This window comes from Artemia sp. Qi Xiang Cuo, chromosome 17 (assembly GCF_049724085.1).
Source record: "Artemia sp. Qi Xiang Cuo chromosome 17, ASM4972408v1, whole genome shotgun sequence".
NCBI classification, from domain to species: Eukaryota; Metazoa; Arthropoda; class Branchiopoda; order Anostraca; family Artemiidae; genus Artemia; species Artemia sp. Qi Xiang Cuo.
This window is the reverse complement of record NC_142810.1, coordinates 38,768,560-38,795,193: the sequence shown is the minus strand read 5'-3', so window position 1 is coordinate 38,795,193 and position 26,634 is coordinate 38,768,560. Positions and strand designations below refer to the sequence as shown.

At 34.5% G+C, this 26,634-nt stretch overlaps 1 protein-coding gene across 4 annotated transcripts in view; it reads right to left on the bottom strand.

The window, feature by feature from the left end:
* The window catches only part of LOC148942180 (poly(A) polymerase type 3-like), a 65,468-nt gene that overhangs the window by 30,569 nt on the left and 8,265 nt on the right, over positions 1-26,634 (bottom strand). For all 4 annotated transcript variants that reach the window (XR_016143184.1, XR_016143185.1, XM_089103398.1 and 1 more), the window contains exons 3-6: positions 23,952-24,186; positions 13,189-13,339; positions 3,950-4,161; positions 1,630-1,841 (exon numbers count right to left, since the gene is read on the bottom strand). Coding sequence is in view for 2 of the 4 variants with exons in the window: in XM_089103398.1 (XP_088959524.1) it covers positions 1,630-1,841; positions 3,950-4,161; positions 13,189-13,339; positions 23,952-24,186 (810 nt within the window). In the remaining 2 variants the exon portion in view is untranslated. The remainder of the gene's footprint in view (positions 1-1,629; positions 1,842-3,949; positions 4,162-13,188; positions 13,340-23,951; positions 24,187-26,634) is intronic.

Sequence of the window (26,634 nt, the reverse complement as noted above, 5' to 3'; positions counted from 1 at the left end):
ATCAAATTAAAGTGAAAATAAAACAATAAAACAAATAAATGCCGACTTGGAATCAAGCCGAGACGTCAGTAAATTCCTAAAATTATGATTGTTTCCTGTCGCAAGACTTTCTTCTTCTTAAAAAAAGAAAAACACCAGGAATCCTAAACGGACTCCTTTCGGCTTCCAACTGCACGTACTGTTTTCCGCCAAGGAAAATTTGATTTTTACGAAATTTACGCAAAGGACGAAAGCGATTCAACTCCAAACTTAACTTAATAGATTTGGCCATTAAACGACTTCTAAAACTTTTCCTCCAGGAAACAAAAATAATAAATTCAACTATCTTTTCCATCAACGATATTGACCTACTGTTAATTTGAAATACTGTTTTTCTTTATTTATTGCTGTCTGTCTTAAAACTTCTTGTAAGTTACAAATAAATCACAGCATAAATTTTTCAAGAAAGTAAAGGTAAATTCCATTGATAATTACAGTTTCACTAGTATGCAGAAAGAAATGCGACCCACTTTCAACGTAAAACCTTAAATTAGGTATCCTTTGCCCAGGTCAGGCTGCATTTCTAGGCCTTTCTTGCTCGTCATAGAAAGGCAGTGTGGTCATGGAAAAAAAATATGTAATTTAAGGTATACGTCGAAAATGCGCCGTATATATGAGAAAATGAGACCAATCAAGCATATAACTATAACTTCAACATTTTGTTTGCAATTAGAAGACACGGAAGATTTTGCCACCTTCATTGGAAGTTTATTTTACATTTAGGAAAAATTAAAGAAGAAAATTTACATCTCAAGATTTTGAACAAATCTTGTTATTAAACTCTCTCCGTAAAAATCTAGTGAATGACCCGGATGTTAATTATTTTGTTTTGTATAAATATGTTATTTTTAAAATGTATACTTTAGTATTTCTACTAATGATGATTGCTGTATATGTGATCGAAATATTTAGAGTTTTGTACCTGTTTTCACTGTTCAAATAAATGGATTTATCCACTTGAACGTTTACTTGTTCGACGTGCGAATCCAAGACAAGCCAAAACAATATAAACATCTTGATAATAGACCTAAAAACCTAATGTTCAAGCATTTCAGACATACTCTTTCTCTTAAAACGTTCTCATCTCCATCTAAGATGTGGCTATACCCACTTACAACTCGTGTCAAACCTTATTTTTGGACTGGTTTGTTTTATTTCTGAGTATTCCTAATATTAAGTGCATTCTCCGTTTAGTAATTCGATACGATCACTCAAGAAAAAAAAACCAAAAAGAGGAAAGCGGTCAGCATTACCAACAGAAAGATGTGACTCTTCTTAATGTTCAATGCGGGGGAAAGTAAACTTTCAGTCCAGGGTTTTCAACAATAGTAATTTGTCAAAAAGACCATCTCATAATTACAAATTAATTTTCAGATGAATAAGAACGAAAATACCTATTTTCTGGATAAGGTTGCATGGAAAATATTTGGAAGACTTTTTTTTAAAAACCCGTTTCTGAAATTTTGGCTCGTACCTTGGCTCACTCTTAACTAGGTTGAAACTACTACACCAACAACAATCTTTTAAATGGCTTTGAACTATTATAAAACTAAGAAATATAAAAATAGTATTTCAGGCAATTTGCCTTACCTGTATTTGAAGAAAAATGAGGATGGCTCAAACAAATTCTCCCACGTTATTCCAGGCCGTCCAATCATTATGTCTTCCGTCAAAGCCAAGGCATTTCTGAAAGCTTCTTGCATAACAGTGCGAGTGCTTACCGTAACGTTAAACGTTGAATTTTGCTGAGGATAGGCTGGCGTGATTATAGGCATGACGTGACTCCTATCACTTGGATTAACCTGAGAAATATAACTTATATTAAGGAGGCTTCAAAGTATAGTTTTACGTTATTTCTCTCATGAAATTTTGGCGAAATTTCGCATCTTAATTCAATCCAATCATTTTCGATTCTTAAAAAGAACACTAGAACTTTTAATTTCTAATTGAATGAGTCCTTTTCCAAGTTTCTACGGCCATCCCTTAAGAGTGGCCCAGAAAAAAAGCAAACATACAGTGCCCTCATCCTTCTTTACAAAGTACGCCCAAGTAGCTGCAACTTGATGGCACTAAATAATGTTGCTGGTTTAAAACAGCATGAAAAACGTACGTTTATTATTTTTGAACTCCAAAACCCCAAATGCTATTTTTATATAAAACCTTAAAATAAAAGTTCAAAATAGGGATAAAATCCTTTTTAAAAGACAGTGTATAGAAAATTCACAAAAAATACCAGATATTTCGGTCACATATACAGTGACCGTCATCAGTAGTAAAACTAAACTAAAACAATTTAAAACAAAAGTTTATATACAAAATCAAATAAAACTACACATTGTTCAAATCTCTAATTCTTTTCAAAGCAAAGGCGGAAGCTAGCCTCTTTGACCTTCTTGGATTCGGTTCATTAGCGATCAATGATATAACATTTGGACAAAGGTCAACTACATTCGGTGAATTGAACTTTACTCCGTCAGATTTTAATAAATTATCATACATAAAATTCAGCCCAAATTTAGGTTTATTTCGGCTCAAATAAATAATCTGGAATGAGATTTTACTCATTCAAGTGTTTTAACAATATTTTGCTGTAAGCCCTGGTCCTTAGGAATGTATCATACATTCTTGAACGAAATAAAAGGGTCTGGGAAATTGAAAATATGTTCTGAAAGGGCTGAAGTAAAATCTTCAGACTTCGAATCTTGCTTTAAAGCCGAAGAAATAGAATCTTTATGTTGTAATAATCTCATTTCCAAACTCTGGTTAGTATCTGGTATTTTTTGTGAATTTTCTATACACTGTCTATTAAAAAGGATTTTATCCCTATTTTGAACTTTTATTTTATCGTCATGGAAAGGCAGCGTGGTCTCCGAAATTATCTAAATATATAAAACCTTATCAACACTGTATAATCCTTTCTACTTCTTTCCTTTAAAATAAAACAATTCATTTTAAATAAAAAATTTCTAGATGTTCTCGAAGACCAATGCTTTTTACTAAAAGTGACAATACTATATAAATAATATTTTGTTTTAAAATAAAAAATTTGGAAATCTTAGTGGCGAAATGAGTCTTAGCAGCTTTGAAAATGGGTTTTGAGAGTTCAAGGTGCAAAATTATATTTCAAAATTGATATAAAGAAGACTAAGCCAGTCAAATAAGCAATAAATGTATACGAAGAGAAGATCTTAAGACACCTAAGTAGCATTATCAGTAAGTAAAGTGGATAGGTGGCGATGTAAGAAGTAGAATGGCGAGGGTATAGTTTTTTTGCCTTGGAAAAAAAGATTAGAAGAATAGGATGATAAGTTTTAAATTAAAACTCCGATACTAAAGGCCACGGTAATAGCAGTTAGCAAGTATAGGTAGAAAACGATAGTACTTCAAAAAGCTGAAGAGAAAAAATTTCCCTTGGCAGAACCTTACAAATAACAATAAAAAACAAATAACAAACAAACAAATTACAAAACTTGAAAAAAAACCAGTTCATAGAATGGTAGAAATTTTCGGATGATTATTTTTTGTATATTATTTTCTGCCAGCATTTGTTAGACTATAGTTAGCCGTTTTGACTTTGCTCTAACATGAATAATAATTATTTCCAATATTGGATCCAAAAATTTAATATATACGATTACTCTATTCTAAATTAATTGCATGATTCAATACCCTTTTCATGATAAACCCGAGTATGTTTCCTCAATAATGGAGCTTTAAAAAAATCAAAGCCCGTCCCTTTTATCCTTTGGATTCGTAAATTCGTTCGTAAATACGTCTCATGATAAATTAGAATATAGTTCCTCAATAATTGAACTTACAAACCAAACCCGTTATTTTTTTTTGCAAACTTTCGAGAAACCTATTCAATAATAAAGAAAATAATAGCTTATAATAAAAGTGAATGACTTACCCTAGGATCCCAGACAGGGAAACCTAGATCAGTGTTATCCGGCTGCTTTAGCAAAATGGGCTGTGGCCACTCCCACTTAGAAAACACCAAGAAAAATTTGTGAACCAAGGTTGCAGCTACAGCATTTGGATAGAGTTGACACGTTCGAGCAACTAGCATAGCCCATGATACCCCACCCAAATAACCAAGAACGTTGCTGTAAATTCCTTGTCCTGAAAACAAAATGTTTTAAGGCTGAAAAATCGGAATTCTTTTTAAAAGAAAAACACCAAATACTGAAGGCGTGCAGGCCCACAAGGTCTTATAAAATCCAAGCCTACTACAACAGATTCATTAAAATATTAAAACACCTGAGGGCCAAATTCCTTAGACCCTTTCCTACATCCCAACCCTTCCCTTTTGGCTAAAAATCAAGTCACACTAACAAACCAAAAAGAAAGGTTGTCAAGAACTGTTCGCAAAACATTCCCCATTTAACTAAAAAGTCCATTTAGTTTTCCGCTTTTTAAACGCAACTCCTATTTTTCCAGATTTGAAATTTGATCTCTATGTATTTATTTATTAAGTTGATAATGATTTCAATTATATTTAAAACTCAGATGAAACTAACAGTTTTAATACTCTAAACTAAGTACATTTAAAACTAAAATAAAAAGTTTATAAAAACATCGAAAATTATTTTGATAGTTCAAGTGGTAAGCCTACTAAGTAGTATCAAAACCGCCGTCCCTGTAAGTTGCTCCGTCTGTGAGTTAAACTTGCGATAAAAAAGCAATATTTGTTTTTCTAATGTTCTAGAGGGGTTTTTCTTATGATTAACCCTGTTGGGGCTGCATCTCACAGGGATGAACCTTACTACTATAAGGTTCTGGATTTTGGAACTTAATAACGGCTTCTTAAAAACCGCTAGATGGACTCTACTTCGCTATTTCTTATTCAAAGAAATAAAGGCGGATCCGTCATGAGGGGTGAATGTAATGCCTCTAGAGTAGGTGGTTATGGGTGGTTTAACAAAATGTGGTTTTGTCTTCAGTGTTTCCACTTCTACTTATTTTGGCAGTAGAATACTTATTTTTGGACTTTCCTATTTCCAAATATTAAATCTACTCATCTTCTTACTTTCTACTTATTTATAGAGGCATCTACTTACATCTACTTGCATCTTATTCATATCTCAATTTCAGTTAGGTTTAAGTAAATTATGTCAAACTATAAAACAAAAATAAAACACAGGTACTCGGATGTTAGGTTTGTGCATTTTCTTGACAAATCCTGGATTTTGGTATTAAAATTGTACAGCCAAACCATCCAGTGCGAATAGCTATTATTCCTGATAGAAACTCTTCTCAGGGTTAACCTCCCCAATACACACCAACATACACATCTTTTTTATTTCATCCTAGCTGAAACCACTGACTTGAAAATATTACTTATTTTAACTTCATGCCATCTTAAACAAAAGCATCTTTCAACTTGTGGGGTATTTAGCAAGACTATTCTTGAATTAAGAACATCCAAAGGAGGTATATGACTCAACGGATTAGAAAAGTTGGCCCAAACTAATTTTTTTCGTCAATTCTCCTTCAATACCAATAAGCAACAATTCAAAGTTTCTTTTTTAAGTGCACTAATATATATACTTAAAACAGCGGTACCCTTGTTTTCAACGATAGCACCTTTAAAAACGAATAGCATTTTCTACAATTGGCATGATTAACCTGACAATTGAGAATAATGATTTATAGAATAACCTCTTTCTTTTTTATACTCTTTTGACACTTTATTTTTCTTTTTATTTACTTGATTTATGACTTATTATATTATACGCCGTTTTATGACACTATATTTTTACCTTTAGTTTATGACAAGACCTGATTTGATATGACATTATTTTAGCTGCTCTAATACTTTTTTATCTGTTTATATCTCTTGATGTTTTAGTGTCCCTGATTACAATTTCATTGATTTGCTTGTGATCGTTGTTGGTTACTTTATGGTCTTTTTTTGCGACACGAACTTATATTCGGCGATTTATCGCTTGTGAAAAGTTTTAAAAAAAGCCTTATTCTATTCTAAAAACCAAGATTCTGCAATGCTAACTAATTAGAAAATTCATTCACTTTCCAAAATTATTAACTTTGATGTCACTCAACCTTACTTATTAAGTATTTCATTGATTTATTGTTGAGAAGTGCCTGAGTTTTCAAACACCTTTGGTCCTCAGTTTTATAGATTATGAGCAAGCGTTCGATTCTGTTGATAGAAGAGCTTTAGTAAAGGTTTTTTCCTTGTATGGTATACCAGACAAAAACATTAAAGTGATTAGTGCTATGTACGAGAATAACACTGATGCGGTTAAGGTAGGGAAATGAGGTTAGTAGCTGGTTAAGCAGGGTTGTGTTCTATCCCCCTTTATATGGATTATAAATAAAAGTTCAAATAGGGATAAAATCCTTTTAATAGACAGTGATGATAGAAATTCACAAAAATACCAGATATTTCGGTCACATATACAGTGACCGTCATCAGTAGTAAAACTAAAATAAAACAATTTAAAACAAAAGTTTATATACTAAATCAAATAACACTACATATTATTTGAATCTCTAATTCTTTTCAAAGCAAAGGCGGAAGCTATTCTCTTTGACCTTCTTGGATTCGGTTCATTAGCGTTCAATGATGTAACATTTGGACAAAGGTCAACTACATTGGGTGAATTGAACTTTACTCTCTCAGATTTTAATAAATTATCATAGATAGAGTTCAGCCCATATTCACCTGTATCTCAATTCAAAGCAATATTCTTGAATAAGATTTTCTTTATTTCAAGAATTTCACGGAAATTTTGCTTTAAACCCCGATCCCTAGAAATCAAAGAGACATTTTCGAACAAAATAAAATGGTCTGGAAAATTAAAAATATGTTCTGAAAGGGCTGAAGTGAAATCTTCAGACTTAGAAACTTGCTTTAAAGCCGAAGAAATAGAATCTTTGTGTTGTAATAATCTCATTTCCAAACTCTGGTTAGTACGTCCCACATATGAGCTTCCACAAGTACATGGGATCTGATAAACCCCACTTTGTTGCCCCATTGAAGTTAGATCCTTCCCAGAATGTAGAAAACTACCCAAAGTATTATTACTCCTTAAAACTACCTTTAGACAATTGCTCTGTAAAATTCTTCTAAGTTTTTCACTTAGCCCTGGTACATATGGTAAGGAACAAAAAATGTCATTCTCCCGAGTTGTCTCTAAGACTTCCTTAGAAATCTCTAGATACCTTTTTCTTCTTTTGGAAAAAGTCTGGTTAATTAACAATTCTGGATACATGTTACTTATTAGTATTTTCTTTAGAAAAGACAACTCCTCCTCAACAAATTTTGGAGAGCAAATACTAAAGATCCGATCAGTTAAAGAAATGATCGAACCAATTTTTACTTGGCGAGCGTGACCGGAACTGTAAGACAAAAATCTATTGTTATTTGTCGGTTTTCTGTAAATTTTAAAATCCAGACTATTTTTATTTTTCAAAAGAAGAACATCAAGGAAAGGAAGTTTCCCATTCTCTTCCAATTCAACAGTAAACTTTAAATCTCCTTCCAAAAAATTAAGATGTTCCAAAAATCCTTTTAAGTCCTCCTCCCCATAATCCCATACTTAAATAATTTCATCCATATACCAGCCACAGAATATATGTTTTAAAAAATATGAATCCAACGCAATTGTTTCAATATTCTCCACACAAATATTAGCTAATAAAGGGGATAAAGGGGCCCCCATGGGTAAACCATTTATTTGTTCGAAATACTCCCTCTAAATTGAAAAAAATAAGAGAACTTATTGCACAACCTTACTAAATTCATAATTACAGAAACTTCCAAATCTGTTTTGCCACTAATCAAATCCAAATTTCTTAAGAGCTTTCCTTCTAGAAGAGTTTCGGCTGCTTCTACATCAATATTTGTGTAAATTGATACAATGTCGAAGCTTGAAAGCAAAGAATTCGAAGAAATTTCTACTTTTTTCAGTTTTTCAACCAAATTCGAAGAATTCTTAATAAACGAAATTTGTGTAGACAAAAGTGGTTTACAGATTGACACTAACCATTTGCTCAAAACACTTGTTGGTGACCTTGTATTTGACACAATTGGTCGTAATGGTAGGTTAGGCTTATGAATCTTGGGAAGTCCATATAATTTAGGGCACAAGGACCTGCGTGGCAGGCATTTGTAATAAAGTTGAGGTGTAATTTTTCCTTCATCCTTTAAGCACTTCAGTTCTTTCTTAAACTTATTTGTAAAAGAGTGTTTTGAGGTCACCAACAAGTGTTTTGAGCAAATGGTTAGTGTCAATCTATAAACCACTTTTGTCTAGACAAATTTTGTATATTAAGAATTCTTCGAATTTAGTTGAAAAACTGAAAAAGTATAAATTTCTTCAAGTTTTTTGCTTTCAAGCTTCGACATTGTATCAATGTACACAAATACTGATGTAGAAGCAGCCGAAACTCTTCTAGAAGGAAAGCTCTTAAGAAATTTGGATTTGATTAGTGGCAAAACAGATTTGGAAGTTTCTATAATTATGAATTTAGTAAGGTTGTGCAATAAGTTCTCTTATTTTTTTCAATTTAGAGGGGAGTATTTCGAACAAATAAATGGTTTATCTATGGGGGCCCCTTTATCCCCTTTATTTGCTAATATTTTTGTGGAGAATATTGAAACAATTGCGTTAGATTCATATTTTTTAAAACATATTTTCTGGGGCCGGTATATGGATGACATTATTTCAGTATGGGATTATGGGGAGGAGGAATTAAAGGGATTTTCGGAACATCTTAATTGTTTGGGAGGTGATTTAAAGTTTACTGTTGAATTGGAAGAGAATGGGAAACTTCCTTTCCTTGATGTTCTTCTTTTGAAAAATCAAAATAGTCTGGATTTTAAAATTTACAGAAAACCGACAAATAACAATAGATTTTTGTCTTACAGTTCCGGTCACGCTCGCCAAGTAAAAATTGGTTTGATCATTTCTTTAACTGATCGGATCTTTAGTATTTGCTCTCCAAAATTTGTTGAGGAGGAGTTGTCTTTTCTAAAGAAAATACTAATAAGTAACATGTATTCAGAATTGTTAATTAACCAGACTTTTTCAAAAAGAAGAAAAAGGTTTCTAGAGATTTCTAAGGAAGTCTTTGAGACAACTTGGGAGAAGGAGGTTTTTTGATCCTTACCATAGGTACCCGGGTTAAGTGAAAAACTTAAAAGAATTTTACAAAGTAATGGTCTAAGGGTAGCTTTAAAGAGTAATAATACTTTGGGTAGTTTTCTAAATTCTGGGAAGGATCTAACTTCAATGGGGCAACAAAGTGGGGTTTATCAGATCCCATGTACTTGTGGAAGCTCATATGTGGGACGTACTAACCAGAGTTTGGAAATGAGATTATTACAACACAAAGATTCTATTTCTTCGGCTTTAAAGCAAGTTTCTAAGTCTGAAGATTTCACTTCAGCCCTTTCAGAACATATTTTTAATTTTCCAGACCATTTTATTTTGTTCGAGAATGTCTCTTTGATTTCTAGGGATCGGGGTTTAAAGCAAAATTTTCGTGAAATTCTTGAAATAAAGAAAATCTTATTCCAGAATATTGCTTTGAATCGAGATACAGGTGAATATGGGCTGGACTCTATCTATGATAATTTATTAAAATCTGAGAGAGTAAAGTTCAATTCACCCAATGTAGTTGACCTTTGTCCAAATGTTACATCATTGAACGCTAATGAACCGAATCCAAGAAGGTCAAAGAGAATAGCTTCCGCCTTTGCTTTGAAAAGAATTAGAGATTCAAACAATATGTAGTGTTATTTGATTTAGTATATAAACTTTTGTTTTAAATTGTTTTATTTTAGTTTTACTACTGATGACGGTCACTGTATATGTGACCGAAATATCTGGTATTTTTGTGAATTTCTATCATCACTGTCTATTAAAAGGATTTTATCCCTATTTGAACTTTTATTTATCGTCATGGAAAGGCAGTGTGGTCTCCGAAATTATCTATATATGGATTATTTTGAGGGACTTTGTCTTAAGGAGCACAGGAAAGGCAATGGGAGACCACAGAATCAAATAGGGAGGAAAAAGTCTCCTGGACTTAGATTAAGCTGATGATTTAAGCATCCTAGATGAAAGTGTGAGCAAAATGAATGAAGTTTTAGAGGTTTTGCGAGTACAGGGTGCTAGAATAAGTTTGAGAATTGATGTTAAGAAGACCAAGTCACTAAGGCTAGGAATAAGTGAAGATGAAAAGGAGATGCTGGGCGACAAAAACATTGATTATTGTGACAGCTTCACTTACATTTGAAGGATTATTAGTAAAGACTGTGAGAGCCTTGGAGATGTTTAAAGTAAAGGAGCCCAGGCTTAAGCCATTTTTTCATAGTTAAGAAAAGTTTGGAAGAATTGGAAGATAAGTCTGCAAACCTAAAATAAAATATTAGAAGCTACAGTGATGACAGTTGTCAAATATGGCTCGTAGGCATGGGCGCTTCGAAAAGTGGATGAAGATTTGCTAGAAGCTTTCCAGAGAAATTGCTTAAGGATTGTTCTGGGTACCCGGCTGACTGACCGTATGTCAAACAATAGGCTATACGAAAAATGTGGTTGAATACCGCTCTCTAGGGCTATAATGAAAGTTGTCATCCTTCATCCGCACGGTGTGCGGATGAAGGATGACAAATTGCCAAAAACTGTCCTTTTCGGCCAACCGTCTAGGGCTAAATGGAAAGCAGGTCATCCTCGTTTGGGGTCGGAGGACGTCATAAAGAAAGATTTATTGGAAATGGGAACTTCGTGGGCGGGTGTAAAAAGGAAGGCTTTGAATAGATTGGGATGGAGGAGAAGCGTGCGTAGCTGTGTTGGCCTCAGGCGGCTTGGTGCTGCGGTGAGTTGTTATTAGTAGTATTGTGGGATAATGGGTCGATATATATTCCCGAATAAATATGCAGATATAAAGGTTCATTGAACAACAATTCTCCTGTTACACCGTATCTAGTTCTGAATCCCTTCTAAGTTTAAAAGCGTGCTGTTCAGATGAATGTCTAGCTAAACTGACAAGTCAGACACCAGTTTCCAAAAAGCTCTGTTTCACACGTAAAATTTAGTGCATGGCTAAAATATGTTATGACCAACTAGTTTTAGAGCCTAAAACTCTGTATCTGGGATAGCATAATTAGCCAATCAGGAAAGTTCTTTTATGACATGCACACGAATACTATCACACACGTTTCTGGCTAATCTTCTATGTTTGGCTAAATATTGGGCATTCATGGCCGTATCCACGGGGGAGGGGGGTAAGGGGTTTAAACCCACCCTGAAATTTTGTCCGACGCGGAAACACGTAACAAGGATGAATACATACAAATTTTTGATGCGTTTTTTAGAGTTTTTTTTAACCCTCCCCCCCCCCCCAAAAAAAAACTCCCCTCACCACCCACTGAACAAACTGGATACGCCCTTTTGGCCGTTAAAATTTATTTTCTTCTTTTTGTTCTTCAGAAGAGCCTTCTGGGATCTGCTTTGGTCTTGTTTCACCTTTATGATGACTTACTAAGTTACCGAAGATGAGGGTCATTAGGTGACGCTAATGCCGGTTCTGTGCAATTTTGTGTCACCACAAGAAATTTATGATGCGTCTATACATCAATTTTTGCCATCTCACAGCCTGTATTTAAGATTTTTTTTAACATTTCACGTCCCTTTTCAATTTTGTGGATACTACATCAGTAAGAGATACAAGGCCCTGTTTATGGTACTATTGTAGTAGAAAGACATAATTACCCAAGTTCTGTCTACGCAAACCACCAATGCTGTATCCAAGGGGGGTGGCGGTTAGGGGGTTTGACCCCCCCCCCCCTCCATTCCGAAATGTTTGTCCGACTTGTAAAAACGTAACAAAAATGAATATAAACACATTTTTGATGCGCTTTTTAAAGTTTTTTGTACCCCGCCCCCCGTCCCCTCTCCCGAAAAAATCCTTTTGTAACCCCCCAAAAAATCCTGGATACGGCCATGCATACCACAACAAAGCTAGATTTTATTACATAGAGTTTTTCCGATTTACAATCCAAACTACCTAAATTAGATTCTACACAATTTAATTGATTGGAAATACTGAACTGAATATAGATAATTGAAAGATTCAACAAAGACAGCTCATTTTATCTCATCATTTTATCATCACACAATAAAATACTGCATAGACAAATAATGTCAATTACTTGCTTTATCTGATGAAACAATGGGCATTTTCTTTTTTGCTTGCTTGTATATGAGTACTGATTATCAATATGTTTAGAGTGATGTACGTGAACTTGAGGAGGGGGTGATGGTTACAGGTCAAGATCAATTCCAAAATATAAAAATATTCAAATACCCTGATATTTCACTACGTTCTAAATATAGCTCATCTATTGTTTCAATTTATTTTATACGCCCTTGATACTTACACCAATATATGCTAAGTTTTTTTATACACTCTGAAGGGAATGATCTTCCACTCTGGCAAGCAAATGGAGCCAGTTAAAAAAATCCATACTCGTACTCAGTAAAAAAAAAAAAAAAAAAAAAAAAAAAAAAAAAATCTCGGTGATTTAGCCAACATTAGCAAAGCTAGGACAGCAAATTCATTCTGGCACTGTTGGAGGTGTCCATACCTAGAATCATATTCGTTTTCAGAAAGAGGTTTATACCTATTGAATTTTGACCAAAACAAACCTGGATACGAGAACACCCTAGAATTAGTTTTCATAGTCCAAGTAAAGGGGCGTAGCTCCAGAATTTTTATTGGGGGGGGGAGCAAGATAGGCCTACATCTGGAGAGTCAAGAGGCATGGACTATATATTAATTTTTTTTTCCGAATTATTAGGGGGCAACTATCCCCCTTGCAGTCACCCCTTATAAAAATCAATCAAATGAATAAATAACGTATGGACATAATTCAAAATTTTCAAAAACAGAATGTTGCCCTTACATACCGAATCAAGATTTTTGAATACCTTTATTTACATACTGATTTTCAAAATAGTTGCTGGATTTGTGGTTTTGGCCATCCCCCGTACAAAGACTTGGTTATAGCAACATTAAAAACATTTTCTTGTCTGGATGACAAACCTGAGTACGAGAACACCCTGGAATTCCAAAATCAAATACCAGATTCGCTGTTAAAAGTTAGAAAAAACTTACTTTTGGCCCATAATTTAATTGCTCTAAGAGCCAATCTAAAAGTTTCTTTGTTTGGAACCAATCTGAGGATTTCGTCCGTGACCCGACAACCATTTAAGCTACGTACGCACTTTGGATCCAGGTTCTTCAAGAGGTTGTCATCTCTTAAGTCCTAGAAACAAAATTATCTAATTACGCTACAGAAATATAGAGTAGAGTAGAGTAGAATATTTTTATTTATAGCACGTACATAAATAAATGTCACAAAACAGCGCACATGCCTGGTGGCATACTTTAGCGCTGAAAATATTGCCAACGAAAATACACAGCCATTTTCTAACTAAATTTTACAACAACGAAAAAGAAAATCCTAATGAACAAAATGCTTAGCATGTCATAAGATATTTCTTCACCAGTCTTAGAAAATGTCGCTTGTTGCTACATTCTCGAACTGATGCAGGAATTGAGTTCCAGATTTTTGGGCCAATGTGACGGATGCTGAATCCCGCTCTCGATGTCGGGCGAATTTCGCACGAAAAGTCTGAACGATGCGTAGTATGATAATTATGAAATTGAGAATTAGTTGAGAAAATGCCGGAGAAATTTACAGGTAAATTACTATATTGATAATCATGACAAATACTAGAGATAGAAATTGAATGAAGTTGGTCCAAAGAGAAAATTCCTGAAGTCCCATATAGGTGTCTAACTGAAGTTCTGCAATCAATATTAAAAAGAATCCTCATTGCTTTATTCTGAAGTATTTGAAGAGATTTGAAAACAGACGGAAAGGTAGATGCCCAAACCGAATTGTAATAGAGAAAATATGGGTGGACAAAAGAATAATAAATAGATTTTAGAATAGCTTTAGGAAAAAAGTGATAAAGACGAGATAGCATGCCAATATTTCGGGAAACTTTAAACGACAGTGTTGTTACATATTTATGAAACGACAAATTTTCATCCAAAATAATCCCAAGATATTTGAACTGATCCACCCGTCTTAATTCAAGACCATTCAAAAAAAGAGAGAAGGTATCTGACACTACTGATCCAGTTCGCGAAAATAACATATACTGGCATTTTTTTTCATTAAGAGCTAGTAAATTCCTTGAATACCAAACAGATACAGTTAGTAACGTACTTCCAAGGTTCTGGAAAAGAACTGATAGGTCCCGGTGAGAAGCAAAAATTACTAAATCATCAGCAAACATTATAATTTTACAAAGAGGCAAAACTTCTGGCAAATCATTTATAAAAAGAATAAATAGAATAGGCCAAAGAACAGAGCCCTGAGGCACTCCTTAATTAATTGGAAAAGTTTCGGAACAGAGATCACGAGATTTATCAACACAATCTAGTCATCTCCCAGAAAGGTAAGATGAAAAAAAATTAACAGCTTGTGTTGAAAACCCATAAGACTTTAGTTTAAAAAGAAGCAACGAATGATTTACGGTGTCAAACGCCTTTGCGACATCAAGAAAAATCGCCAACGCGTGTTGACCATCATCTAGTGAATCATTAATATTTAGTAAAAGCTCATGAATTGCCAGTACAGTTGACTTTCCTTTTATAAAACCATATTGAGACGTGTGTAAAATCTTACTATCAAATAAATATTTTTGTAATTGACTATTTGCAAGTTTTTCCAAAATTTTGCTTAAAACCGAAAGTAGAGAAATGCCTCTATAATCTGAAGGGTGAGTTGAACTCCCAGCTTTAGGTAATGCTATAACATTTGCTTTTTTTAAAAGTTCAGGAAAAACCCCATGCATAAGTGATAAATTAAAAATATGTGCCAGCAAAGGTGAAATACTTGACGCTATTTGCTTAACGGTTTGAGCCGAAAATCCAAATTCGTCCTTAGAAAAACTCCTTTTAAGCTTCAGAATAACTTTTTCAATCTCATGAGGCTTAATCTCAGAAAAAGAAAACGAATTTTCCGCATGTTGATCATTAACTGGAACAGAAGGGGAATTCAGTTGCATATTCATAGTCAATGCAAGTCTAGAACCAATATTACTGAAATAATCTCCAAAAGCATTTAAAATTTCATTGGGCTCTGTAACATTTTCCCCATTTAAAACAAGGCAATTAACACTAGTATTCTTACGACTATGAGGACGTATCTTTTCATTTATCATTTGCCATTTTTTTCTCATAACCTATTTAAACTCCAAAATTTTATCTTTATATTTTTTTATCTTATCAGTTGTGATATTTGATTTTAGCTTTTTACTAAAAAATAGGATTTATAAACACGACTCGGGTGTCTGAAATTTAAAATAATTCTTGAATTTTCTATTTTTATGTTTTAAAGATGTCAAAATACCTTCAGTAATCCATGGGTCAAATTTCTGCGCAAACTTTCAATGCGAAACTCGTGTTGAAGAAGCCCGATCCCGCAGTCGGGATCATTTGATGAATAAAATCTGAAAACGCAGAATTTGCGTCATCTGAGCCATAAACCGAACTCCAATCATGGTCACCAATTAACTGACGTAGAACTTTACAATCAATCCATGTATATCGCTTTTTTGAATTATCCATTGTTGAATCTCGATGTTGTTTATTGCTATTATTTAAATTTAAAAGAACACTCACCGGAAAATGATCTGACATATCAGACAAAATTACTGACGATTTTTCAGCATCAAATAAAACAGGAGAAAAAAATATATTATTTAATAATGTAGCTGTGGTAGCTGTAACTCTTGTCGGCAGAGAAATACTTGGAAGAAAATTAGAACACAACTTCATAGTTAAAAACTCCTTATTATTTCCAACATCGAGATTCAAAAGATCAAAATTAAAATCACCCGAAATAATAAGCGGTTTTTTCAACGCTTCCAGATTTTTCAACAACGGTTCAAAAACTTCAAAAAATATTTTTGGGTTACCCGACGGAGATTGATAAACAGACCCAAAAATAAATGGATTACAGCCCAAAGGTACAACTTCAACAAAAATAGTCTCATATAACCCTTCATCAAATACAGACAAATCACTGATAATACTAAAAGACCAGTCATCACGAATATACAGCATCTGACCTCCTCTCGCATTCTGACACCTTGTACGTAAAATACACTTCATCCCAGGCAGATCTAACATTGTAAGTGGTGTATTAGCAGACAAAAAAGTTTTGCAAACTCCAACAATGTCTATAGGACTAGATGCAAGCAAAAGCTTCAGTTCATTGAATGCACTTTGTAGCCCCCGGGCATTTACATGTAACGATCTGATCGGAAAATCACAACTTTTTGTTTTATCCGATAGAAACTCAACTGAAGAATAATCACATTCAGTTAGATTATTTACATAAGGCATATCTTTATCACTTCCGGTAGCTGAATTTAGAATAACATCTAACTTCAAACGAGAATCAAGAAAACACTGAAAACGATCCATAAAACAAAAAAAGAAAAGAAAAATTCACAGCTTCTTAGTTTAGACGACAGGTTCATATGACACATTGCGAATCTGAACTACGTCGGAAATCGTTTTACACGGAATGATTTGCGAACCGCACTTGACATAAACAACAATTCCTGTCTAATCGGTTTTAACCTCTAAACAAAACCATTTGAATAAACTTTAGTATTTTTTCTTCTTCTTCTTCTTCTAATTCACAGCAGGCGGGCTATTCAGTTGGTACTATTTAGCCCTCTTCGTTTTGCTTCACTCTGTGGGCTACAGAGCTACTGTCTTGGTTGTCTCTTATTTATTAGATATTCTCATATATCTTTCAGTAGATCTTTTGACTCAAGGAGTTCAAATATAAGATGATAGATATCGATTTATGTGCTCTGTGTGCAGGTATAGTTGGCTAGGCTCTTGGCTGTTAGTGAGATTTTGTGGTGTTTGAAGCATTTTAACAGTTTACAAAGCAAGGTATGTTGTGCAGACGTCAGCATATTACATTCAAATAGGCAATGGTCAATTGTTTCATTATTCATATTACAATGCCTGCAAAGAGGGGACAGGGGAATTGAACCACTTGAATTAGAAAGCTTATATGAGAATGCAAGGAAATTTAGTCCATTTGTTCCAGAACGAATTCTATGTTAAATTTTAGAAAGATACTTATTGGGAAAGGGGGAAAGGATAGGATTAATCTTATTAAAATTAATATCTGATAGCCTCCATCGGTAAATATTTCTAATTGGAATTGGTCTTCCACTCGGCGGTCAATATTTATAGCATTTTTTACTATTTCATCAACCTGATGATTACCACTTATGCCAGAGTGGCTAGGAATTTACTGAAAATAAGTTTTTATGCCACTTGAAGCAAGATTATCAATAATACTGAGACAATGATAAGTGTCAATGTCCAACTTATATTGAGGAGCTGATGCCAGCAACTCAAGGCTTGATAATGAGTTGGAGTATATGATAATGTTATTTGAATTTGCAATCAAAGGTTGATTTTTTTTAAGGTGCTCTAATGCCTAGATTATGGCATTTAACTCAGCAGAAATTATAGATAAATTAGTATATATTATGTCGCCCATTTCAATTTTCAGGTGGGGAAGGAAAGCACCACTTGCAACCTTCTCATTCAATTTTGACCCATCAACAAATATTTGGAAGTGATTTTTATAGGTAATTGTATTAAGTTCTGCAAATTTTCTCTGGACAAAAGCAATGGGGGTTAAATCTTTATTCCACTTTGAGAATTCAGTATTTATTATGGGACTTGACCAATTCCATGGGGGGGGGGGGGATCGGGGGAAAGTGGTTGCAATAGAATTTGCTGGTATGGGGAACTTCTTGTGAATATTGGCATACACATCTGCAATGCCTCTATACATGGCTGGATTTCTTAACCAATTATGTAATGTGTGTGAGCTATTTGATTCAATTTTTGTAAGATGTTTTGTCAAGATAAACCTACGTCTCTCCCTTATTGTTGTTAATCCACTCTCTATAAGCAGAAACTTGGTGTTTGTGGGTTTCCTAAAACCAGATATGAGATGTATTATATCATTGTGTATTGTTTCAATTTTTTTCATCTAGGTTTTTGCTCATTCACCGTAGACAATGAGCCTATAGTCAAGCCTGTGTCTAAAATGTGACTTATAAAACCACAGTCAGATTTTCTCCTTACAGTCTCATAGCGTGAAACGAAGTCTTTTAAGTATATTTGCTTTCCTATATTCTTTTTTTTTTGTGTTTGAAATGTGGAGGAGGAAATTAAGTTTTTGGTCAAGCAGGAGACCTAGGTAATTAATATGATTATCTTCTGGAATAGTTATTTTATTTAGAATTATTTTTGCATTAACATGGTTTCACTTTCGGTGAAATTGGATTATTTTTGACTTAGTAGGTGCAATGGGTAAATCTGAATGTTGAGAGAATTTTTCAAACTGGAAAAGTGACTTTTGCAGATTTGACTGTGCTATCTGAAAGGTGTTGCCAGATGACCATAGCACCAGATCATCAGCATATTGTAGATTCGTGAGGGGTAGGTTCATGTCCCAGAGATATAGGGCAAATAGGAGGCAACTGAGGACTGCTCCCTGAGGTAGGCCTTTGTTTATTGTCTTTTGGTGTGAAGAGGCTGAACCAACACAAATGATGAAACTTTGCACTTCTATGAAGGATTTAATAAAATATACTAGCTTAGGGGGTACTCCAAGGTTTGCAAGTTTGTTTAAAAGGATTTGGTGGTTCACATTGTCATATGCCCCTTCAAAATCTAGGAAAGCTGCAACTAGGATATTATTTTTGCATTAAACTAAGAAACTGAAACTAAGATTCATTTATTGCATTTGTTAGCAAAATGAAAGCATCTGTTGAGGAGTGGTGTTTCCTAAATCCAGTATGAGTGTGAGGGATCATATTATTCTTTTCAACAAACCAGAGAAGTCTGTGATAGATCATTTTCTCCATTATTTTACTCATCACAGGAGTAATCATTATGGGCCTATAAGACTCAGGGTTATCTTTTGGTTTATTTTTCTTTAGGATTGGTAGGAGGGACGAACATTTCCATATATTGGGGAACCTAGAAGATGCCCAAGCGTGATTATAATAATTTAGCAATTCTTGTTTGTATGAAGGTGTGAGATTCTTTATCCATGTAGGGTGTATATTGCCATAGCTGCCGCTAGTTTTGGTCCTAATATGATGTATTGCATTATTCAATTCCTGGATTGAAAATGAATTAGTTATGTACTCGGATCCTGGGCGTGGTTGGTAACTTGGGTTCATAGGAATTGTGGACAGTTTGCTTTGATTATTTCATGTTACCTTATTAACAAAAAGAGTTGCAAATAGGTTAGCTTTTTCATTATCATTGTCATAATGGGTATTATTATGTATAAGCTCATACAGGAGTGGGTTGGGGGAAGTCTTTTTCCCACAGATGTGGCTTATGACTTTATGTATAATTGGCTCATGTGTTTCTCTGGAGAGATTATTTGCAAAATTATTCCAGTATTTATATTTAGCATCTATTATAGTCCTTTTTAGATTAGATTCTGCTTGTAATGTTTTTAAATATGTAGTAGGTGATGGTTTTTTTATGAATTCTGTCCTAGCTGCCTTTTTTATTCTCCATTTATTTAGGCACTCATTGGTCTACAATGCTTTAGGAACTTTTTTAGGGAATATTTTCTTAGGTGCTGTCCTGGGGATAGCACGATTAGCTGCATTTATTAGTAAAGATGTCAAGGCTTCAGCATATGTGTCAGCTGTTGTGTTAGAAATGCATGAACTTTGGGTGAAACTTGTAATTTCATCATTTAGCTTATTTTGGAACATAGACCAATTTGCTTTAGTGTTGATATATTTGGAGGTATGAGATAAAGTTTCAGCAGGTTCATTTAGGGAGCAAACTATAGTAAAGTGGTCTGTACATAGACCATTAATTCTAGTTATGTAAATTGTATTAATAAAATGTAATGACACAATTTGTAGGTCAATTGTGGCGAATCGGCCACTTTTGGGGTTGAAATAATTGTTCCGTTTTGTAGGTTTAGCAACAGCTAAATCATTATTATTAGAAGTCATATGCTCATGAATTTACCAGCTTTATTTGCTGGTTTATTCCACCACAAAAGGCTGTGGGCATTGAAATCTCCACAAATAATGATATTTTTTTAACATATTAGAATTATTTATATAATTAAAGAAATCCTTGGCATCTGTAGTTTGGCCATTAGGGTTATAAAAGCTTATTATGTAGGTTTTTAAATTATTCAGCCAAACACTGATACCAATTACATCAACATCATTTGCAGAATCTGGAAAATTGATGCCACAAAATTTTATAATTTTTTAACTAATAAAGCTACCCCACCTCCTTTTCTCTCTGAAGATCTATCCTTTCTGAGGATAGTATATCCCAGAGACTTAATTTGTTGATTTTGGGTTAAATGAGTTTCAAGAATTTATTTTTTGTTTCTCCAAAATACACTGCACCGCCTCTTCTGCCTTAAAAAAAAATACACAGAAAATGAAGGTTTCCATGCTAAAATTGTTACTCTATGCCATGAGAGTGTGAGATATTTCTTTGTTTAAAAAAAAACAAGTGTGTCATTTTGTCAAAAACTTGCCATATTTAATAGCAAGACAATCAAGAATTTATTCGTATTTTTCATTCTGCAGTAAAGATTTATGTTCTACAGTTAAATGCTCCTGGAATTACTGCAGCTCAAAAGATGACAGGACAGATTGTTTTACATTTTTTTTAGTTTTGCGGGAACTCATATTTTCTAATTAAGGAATGAAAAAAATCTGGATTACCCCCTCACTCTTCTCAAAATATAATATATAAAAAAAATATATTCAAAGACTATATACTGGCAGATACTTTTCATCGTCTATTTCTATTAATTTTCATTAACGATTGTATCTTTACTATCTAGTTTCATGAAATTTTATAAAGTGGATGTTCATCATCAGATCAAAATACTTTTCAAAAATTGTGGGTTATTAATGCAATAAATACATTTATCTTAAAAACACTTTGCCTTATATATAACTCAATTCGTTCAATAACTTTTCCTCCAGCTCAGTTGTCTCATTTAAAAATGAGAATATGCAGGTCTACCCTTCACATGCTCCAGGTAGGGACTGGAGCCACCAAAAAACTAATTAGGAGGGTTAGGGCCCAAGCGAAAAAAATATTTGAATAGGTCTTATTAATATATTGATATTTGCTTTCAGCAAGTTCAGATATAACTAAATCAAAAGTAATGATATTCGGAAAATAATTAAATATGAAAATTATATTCCTGTGGACACCCCTTTGAAGTTGAGACCCTTTGGATTCACAATTTCCGTATATATTATTGCCTACATCCAACAGATATGTAATAACTGCTAACTCCAGACCTAGGAAAACTTACAGGGGAAATTATTTAAAACTGACTTTCATTTTTCAGGAAAAACCATTCATCAACAACTGCCTTTGTCTCTTTAACAAAGTTTATAACTGAAAACTTCTGCAAGGCTGATATTCTAGCTACTGCTTATCTCAAAAAGTACTATCTTTTATCAAGGGAGCAGTGGTGACAACCTTCTCGTGGCATACTTGAAAATAACAAGTAGGAGCCTAATACTCCTGATTTCAATCATCATCAAGCCATTGGCCGTACTGCCCAGTGCCTGACCGAGAGGCAGCGTATTTTGCAGAATATACTGCAGAGATTAAAAGAATTAAAGCAGATGATGGCTGCCAGAATCATACTCAGGGAGGGGGTCATCCCCCTGGATAGTTGAAGCATCATCCATAGCATGACAAAAAATCCAAATAGGAACAATTCAAAGGGAGGAAAAAAAGTTTTCTTGCTAGCAACCATTCTGAGAACCAAGTGACGCTTTCTCTTGATCACTGGGGAATGGTGGTTAACCCCATCTATTTTTATGGATGAATACTGCCCATCCAAGCAGGTTTAAAGTTGCTAGGTGGGGTTCTCAGGATGGAAAAAAAATCAATGATGGACACCTTGACACTACCAAGGAGTCTTTTTTTACAAAGGAAAAAAAAGACAAGCCCAATTTCAAAATGCCAGGCCCAAGGGTACACCCATAGCCCAATGGCTTAGTGGCCCAACATTTTTTTTTGGGTGTAGAAGCAATAGGCTAGGCCTTTGTGGTCTAAGCTTGGACTCAGTTTCTTGCATCTGCTCATAGTAATAATCTTTTTATCAAATCTTATATTGAAAATGGATCTTTCATTGTCAGATTGGTGCTACTACTTCCCACAAATACTCCTATAACAAAAACCTTCCACAAGGTGTAGTCATGAGTAGCATTCTACTCTCACTGTTCCTATGGGATATAAGCCTACCGTATACTAACACACAATATAATGGACACTTTGACTTCGATGGAGACTCTAAAGAATATCCATTTTTCAAAATGTACAAGAGAATTTACCCCCTCAAATAAGTGCAGAATTTTGTTTGTTGAATTTGATTAAATTGCACATAAATCCATATCTCTGTTATTTAGAAAGTTCAAAAATGGATAACGTTTCATCAGTAGCCTGTCTTCCCTCCCTAGATTCAGCCATGTTTACATAATGTTTTACATAATTTATTACCAAGTTCTAAAATCCGGAGCCTTACAGTTTATTCAGACCCTATGACAATCTTTGAGCTCCCAGATTCGGCCTCACAATATAAGTTACATGGATAGTTTCTGGGTTTAACACTTTCAAATGCTCTTACTTCTATCGGAACAAATGTTTATCTCCAATATGTTAACAGCCACTCAGGCATTAAGGCTAACCATTGTGGATACAGAATTACAAAAGTTCCCCCAATGTTCGCCAGCCATTTGGGAGACCCATCCCATTGAAAAATGTTTCTCAATAGAAAATTGTCTGAGGCCCTTGCAAAAAATAATAAATCAAACTTAAATCCATTCCAAAACAGATGTTAGAATCAGCGCCGCCTCAAATGTTTTGATTTACAAGCTTCCTCTTACTAAATCCTTAATTCAGCCGTTCAGAATAAAAGAGCTGATGATTGTCTTTTTAAATGTAAAGTGATGGCACCACCATAGGATACACTTGAAAAAAAACTGCCAGAATAAACTGCCTTTGGCAGTTGTTAAAAAACTGCCTCAAACTACCGCCTTCAACTAAAAGCCTGGTTAACCATATCTGCGCAAAGAGTATTAAACTCAAGATCTTCAACTTGATAGTCCTATGCCTAGGATCCAAAAGTTTACTACAAGACAAATAAACTGCAGTAAACAGTCAAAGTGTAATATTTCACTTTAAAACAGAAATACAAATGGGGCTAAATAGTCTTTACTGTAAAGCCCATAAGCCCTAATTAGTACCTAGAAGTATCCTAATAGAAGTAGTCCAATCTGTAAAGTACCTTAAAGATTCGGAGGAGGATTTTTGACAAAAACAAAGAGATTGAATAGCTTTAAATAAGTGAAATATTAAGATAAGATGACGATCAAACCAATCACTTGAGAGTTTTAAACTCATTGCTGGACTATTCAGTTCTAGGAAAGTGGAGTCATCTGTATTAGTTTTAACAAAACAAAATGACCCTTTCAATTATAACTTAAAATAAGCTTCACTTTGTCAAAAACATATTTTAATTAATAAAAGAATCAATTTAGATCCTTGGGCAGACCCAACAAATTTGCTTGTACAAAGCAGAATTACAACCCCCCCCCCTCCCCTTGGATATTTTCTCGATTACGTACATAATAACTCATTCTAAGGAAACACGTCAGACCCCCCCCCCTTTTTATTTCCAGCACAGTATTCAAATATACAAAAAAAAAAGGAAAATGAAAACCTACCAAATCCTCAGGTATTTCCTTCAATGCAAGCCTAGCAAAGAGCATATCAATTTCAATACCACTAAATTTCATTTTGATGACAGGGACAAACGCTTCTTCAACAGCTCGGAGCTCAGTTACTTCCGACTGCTCTTTCAACAGCTCAAAAAATGAGGTAAAATAGTCTGACCTATCCATATGTCTAGGTGCAATACATAGTGCATCTATATCTGCACCCTTATTATGCACACCAAGCCTGAAATACAAGAATATAAATATAAAGGTTATTTCTTGAGTATATACATAAACTTCTATGGTATTTACAACATTACAGGTAGACCCCGGCGCCGCGCTGGCGGATCGACCGAACGCCGCCAACGAGAGGCCCGGTCGACCCCCGTAAATGTGTCACTACGCTGTCGGCGTGCCACCGCCGGCAGAGGCGGCGTTCGGCTGACTTTGAATTAATTTTGCGGCAATTCTTTATTGCGTCAACAGCAAAGTCGGAGCTTTTCTTCCTCATGTGGTCGTGTGGTTTATATCGATTTTTTTTTTCTGAAAGCAGGGATGCCAAAAAGTTACTTTTTTTTAATATAAAGGAGAGACGGTATCCTATCATTGTGGTATCCAGAGGAGGGGGGGATCATATTTAAATGATAATACCTATATTTTTTTGGAAAGCAGGGATGCCAATAAGTTAATTATTTTTTTTTTATTTAAAGTAGAGACGGTATTATATTTGAATGATAATATCTCAAATTTATTTATTTTTTAACACAGGGATGCCAAAAAGTTAATTATTTTTTTTTTAAATTAAAGCAGAGACGGAATCCTATCAAGGTGGTGTCCAGAGGAGGGGGGGGGGAAGTATTGTATTTAAATGATAATATCTTTAATTTTATATTGAAAGCATGGATGCCAAAAAGCTAATTATTTTTTTTTTTATTTAAAGCAGAGACGGATATTATAGAACATTATATGGCTACTTTAAAAAAATACAAAGGGGAGTGTGAAGGGAGATGTGAGATTCACAAGAATATGAAAGTTTGGTTGTTACCAGCAGCTACTAGGTAGAGTATCCCATGAAAGTGTACTGGCAATGAGAAGAGAAAGTAAATTCGTAAAATTAAGCGGTGATTTGAGAAAGATGATGAAAACATTAATGTTTTTGGTCAACAGTGATCATGCCGGCGGCACACTGCCGACATCTTACCGGTGGCGCGCCACCGCTGCTGTTTTAGGCCCCTCCGCCGCCGGTCTTCCCTCATCGGCGCGGCGCCGGGGTCTAATTACAGGGACAAAAAGGTTTAAACATTAGACAGAGGAGAGAGATAGGTGAGGGGAAGGGGTCAAGATGACAAAAAACGCGTTTCCTTGTCCTAAATTCATCCCCTATGAGTAACTCTTTCGCGTGTTATGTATATGATGAGCAAACTAAGCAGCGGGATTAAAATAGCTGGGTGTGGCATACTCCCTCCCCCGTTCAATTCTCCCCCCCCCCACATGTAAAATTGAGCAGTCAAAGGGAAATTAAGACAAATGAAAAGAATAAAGAAAAGAAAGGATTCTGGAATATTCTACCTGTATTCCAAAATATATGCAGAACATATGGTGTAGAATCAAATGGTGTGTGGTAATTAACTGTGAAAATGAGGAACTCAGGCCAGTAGTAACCAAAACTCTTAAAAGAAATGAATTTGGATAACAACTAATGCATCAAAAAGATTGGCTTTTTGTGCTGATTCCAAATATACCAACTTTAATATTAAACATCCAAGTGCTACAAGCCTCTGAAAATATGTGCGTTTTTCGATAAATTTGGAAAACATAAAGGTAAGCCACCTCAGTGAAAACCAAACCATTAGATTCAGAATATTAGAGAACCCTACTTGACTTTTCATGCTCCTATCTACAAAAACTTGGAACTTTAGATTTTTCCCCATAGGACAGATCACAGATGTGCGTTTTTTCCCAGGGGGGGATCATATCAAACTGAGGGTCCTAGAAGATTGAGAGAGCCCTTCTAAGGTGACCAAAAAGATAACACCACAAGAAAGTTGTGTTTTCTGCCATTTTGTGATGCCAAATACATTTCTGCCCCATGGAGAACCAGGGTACTAATGATTAAAAATTCTGAGATGGCCAATCGATTTAAAAGTACCAATAATATATATATTGAGCTTCCCAGTTGCAAAGGAAGTAACGTGACTCAGTTGCACATTTTTTCCTGAAAAGTCACGTTTTCAAACAGTTCGTTGTAACAAACTGTAGGTAAGGAGTGACCTGGCTCAATAGTAACCAAAACTCTAGAAAACGGAATTTTTATTGAATAGATATATCAAGAGAATCAGATTTTTATGCTGATTTCTAATATATAAGTTTCATTAAGTTTAATATTACCTATCAAAGGCTATAAGCCTGCCAAAATTTGCATGGTTTTCAAAAAAGGGGGAAACCCCCCTAAAAGTCACAGAATCTTAATAAAAATCTCGCCATCAGATTCAGCATACCAGAGAACCCAACTGTAGATGTTTTAAGCTCCTATCTGCAAAATTGTCAAATTTTGAGAAGAAAGATCATAGATGTGTGTTCTTTTGTAGTTTTTTAAGGGGCAATCATATTGAACCAGTGGGCCCAGAACTTTGGGAGGAAGCTTATTCTAACGGAAATGAAAAGGTCTAGTGCCCTTCTTAAGTGACCAAAA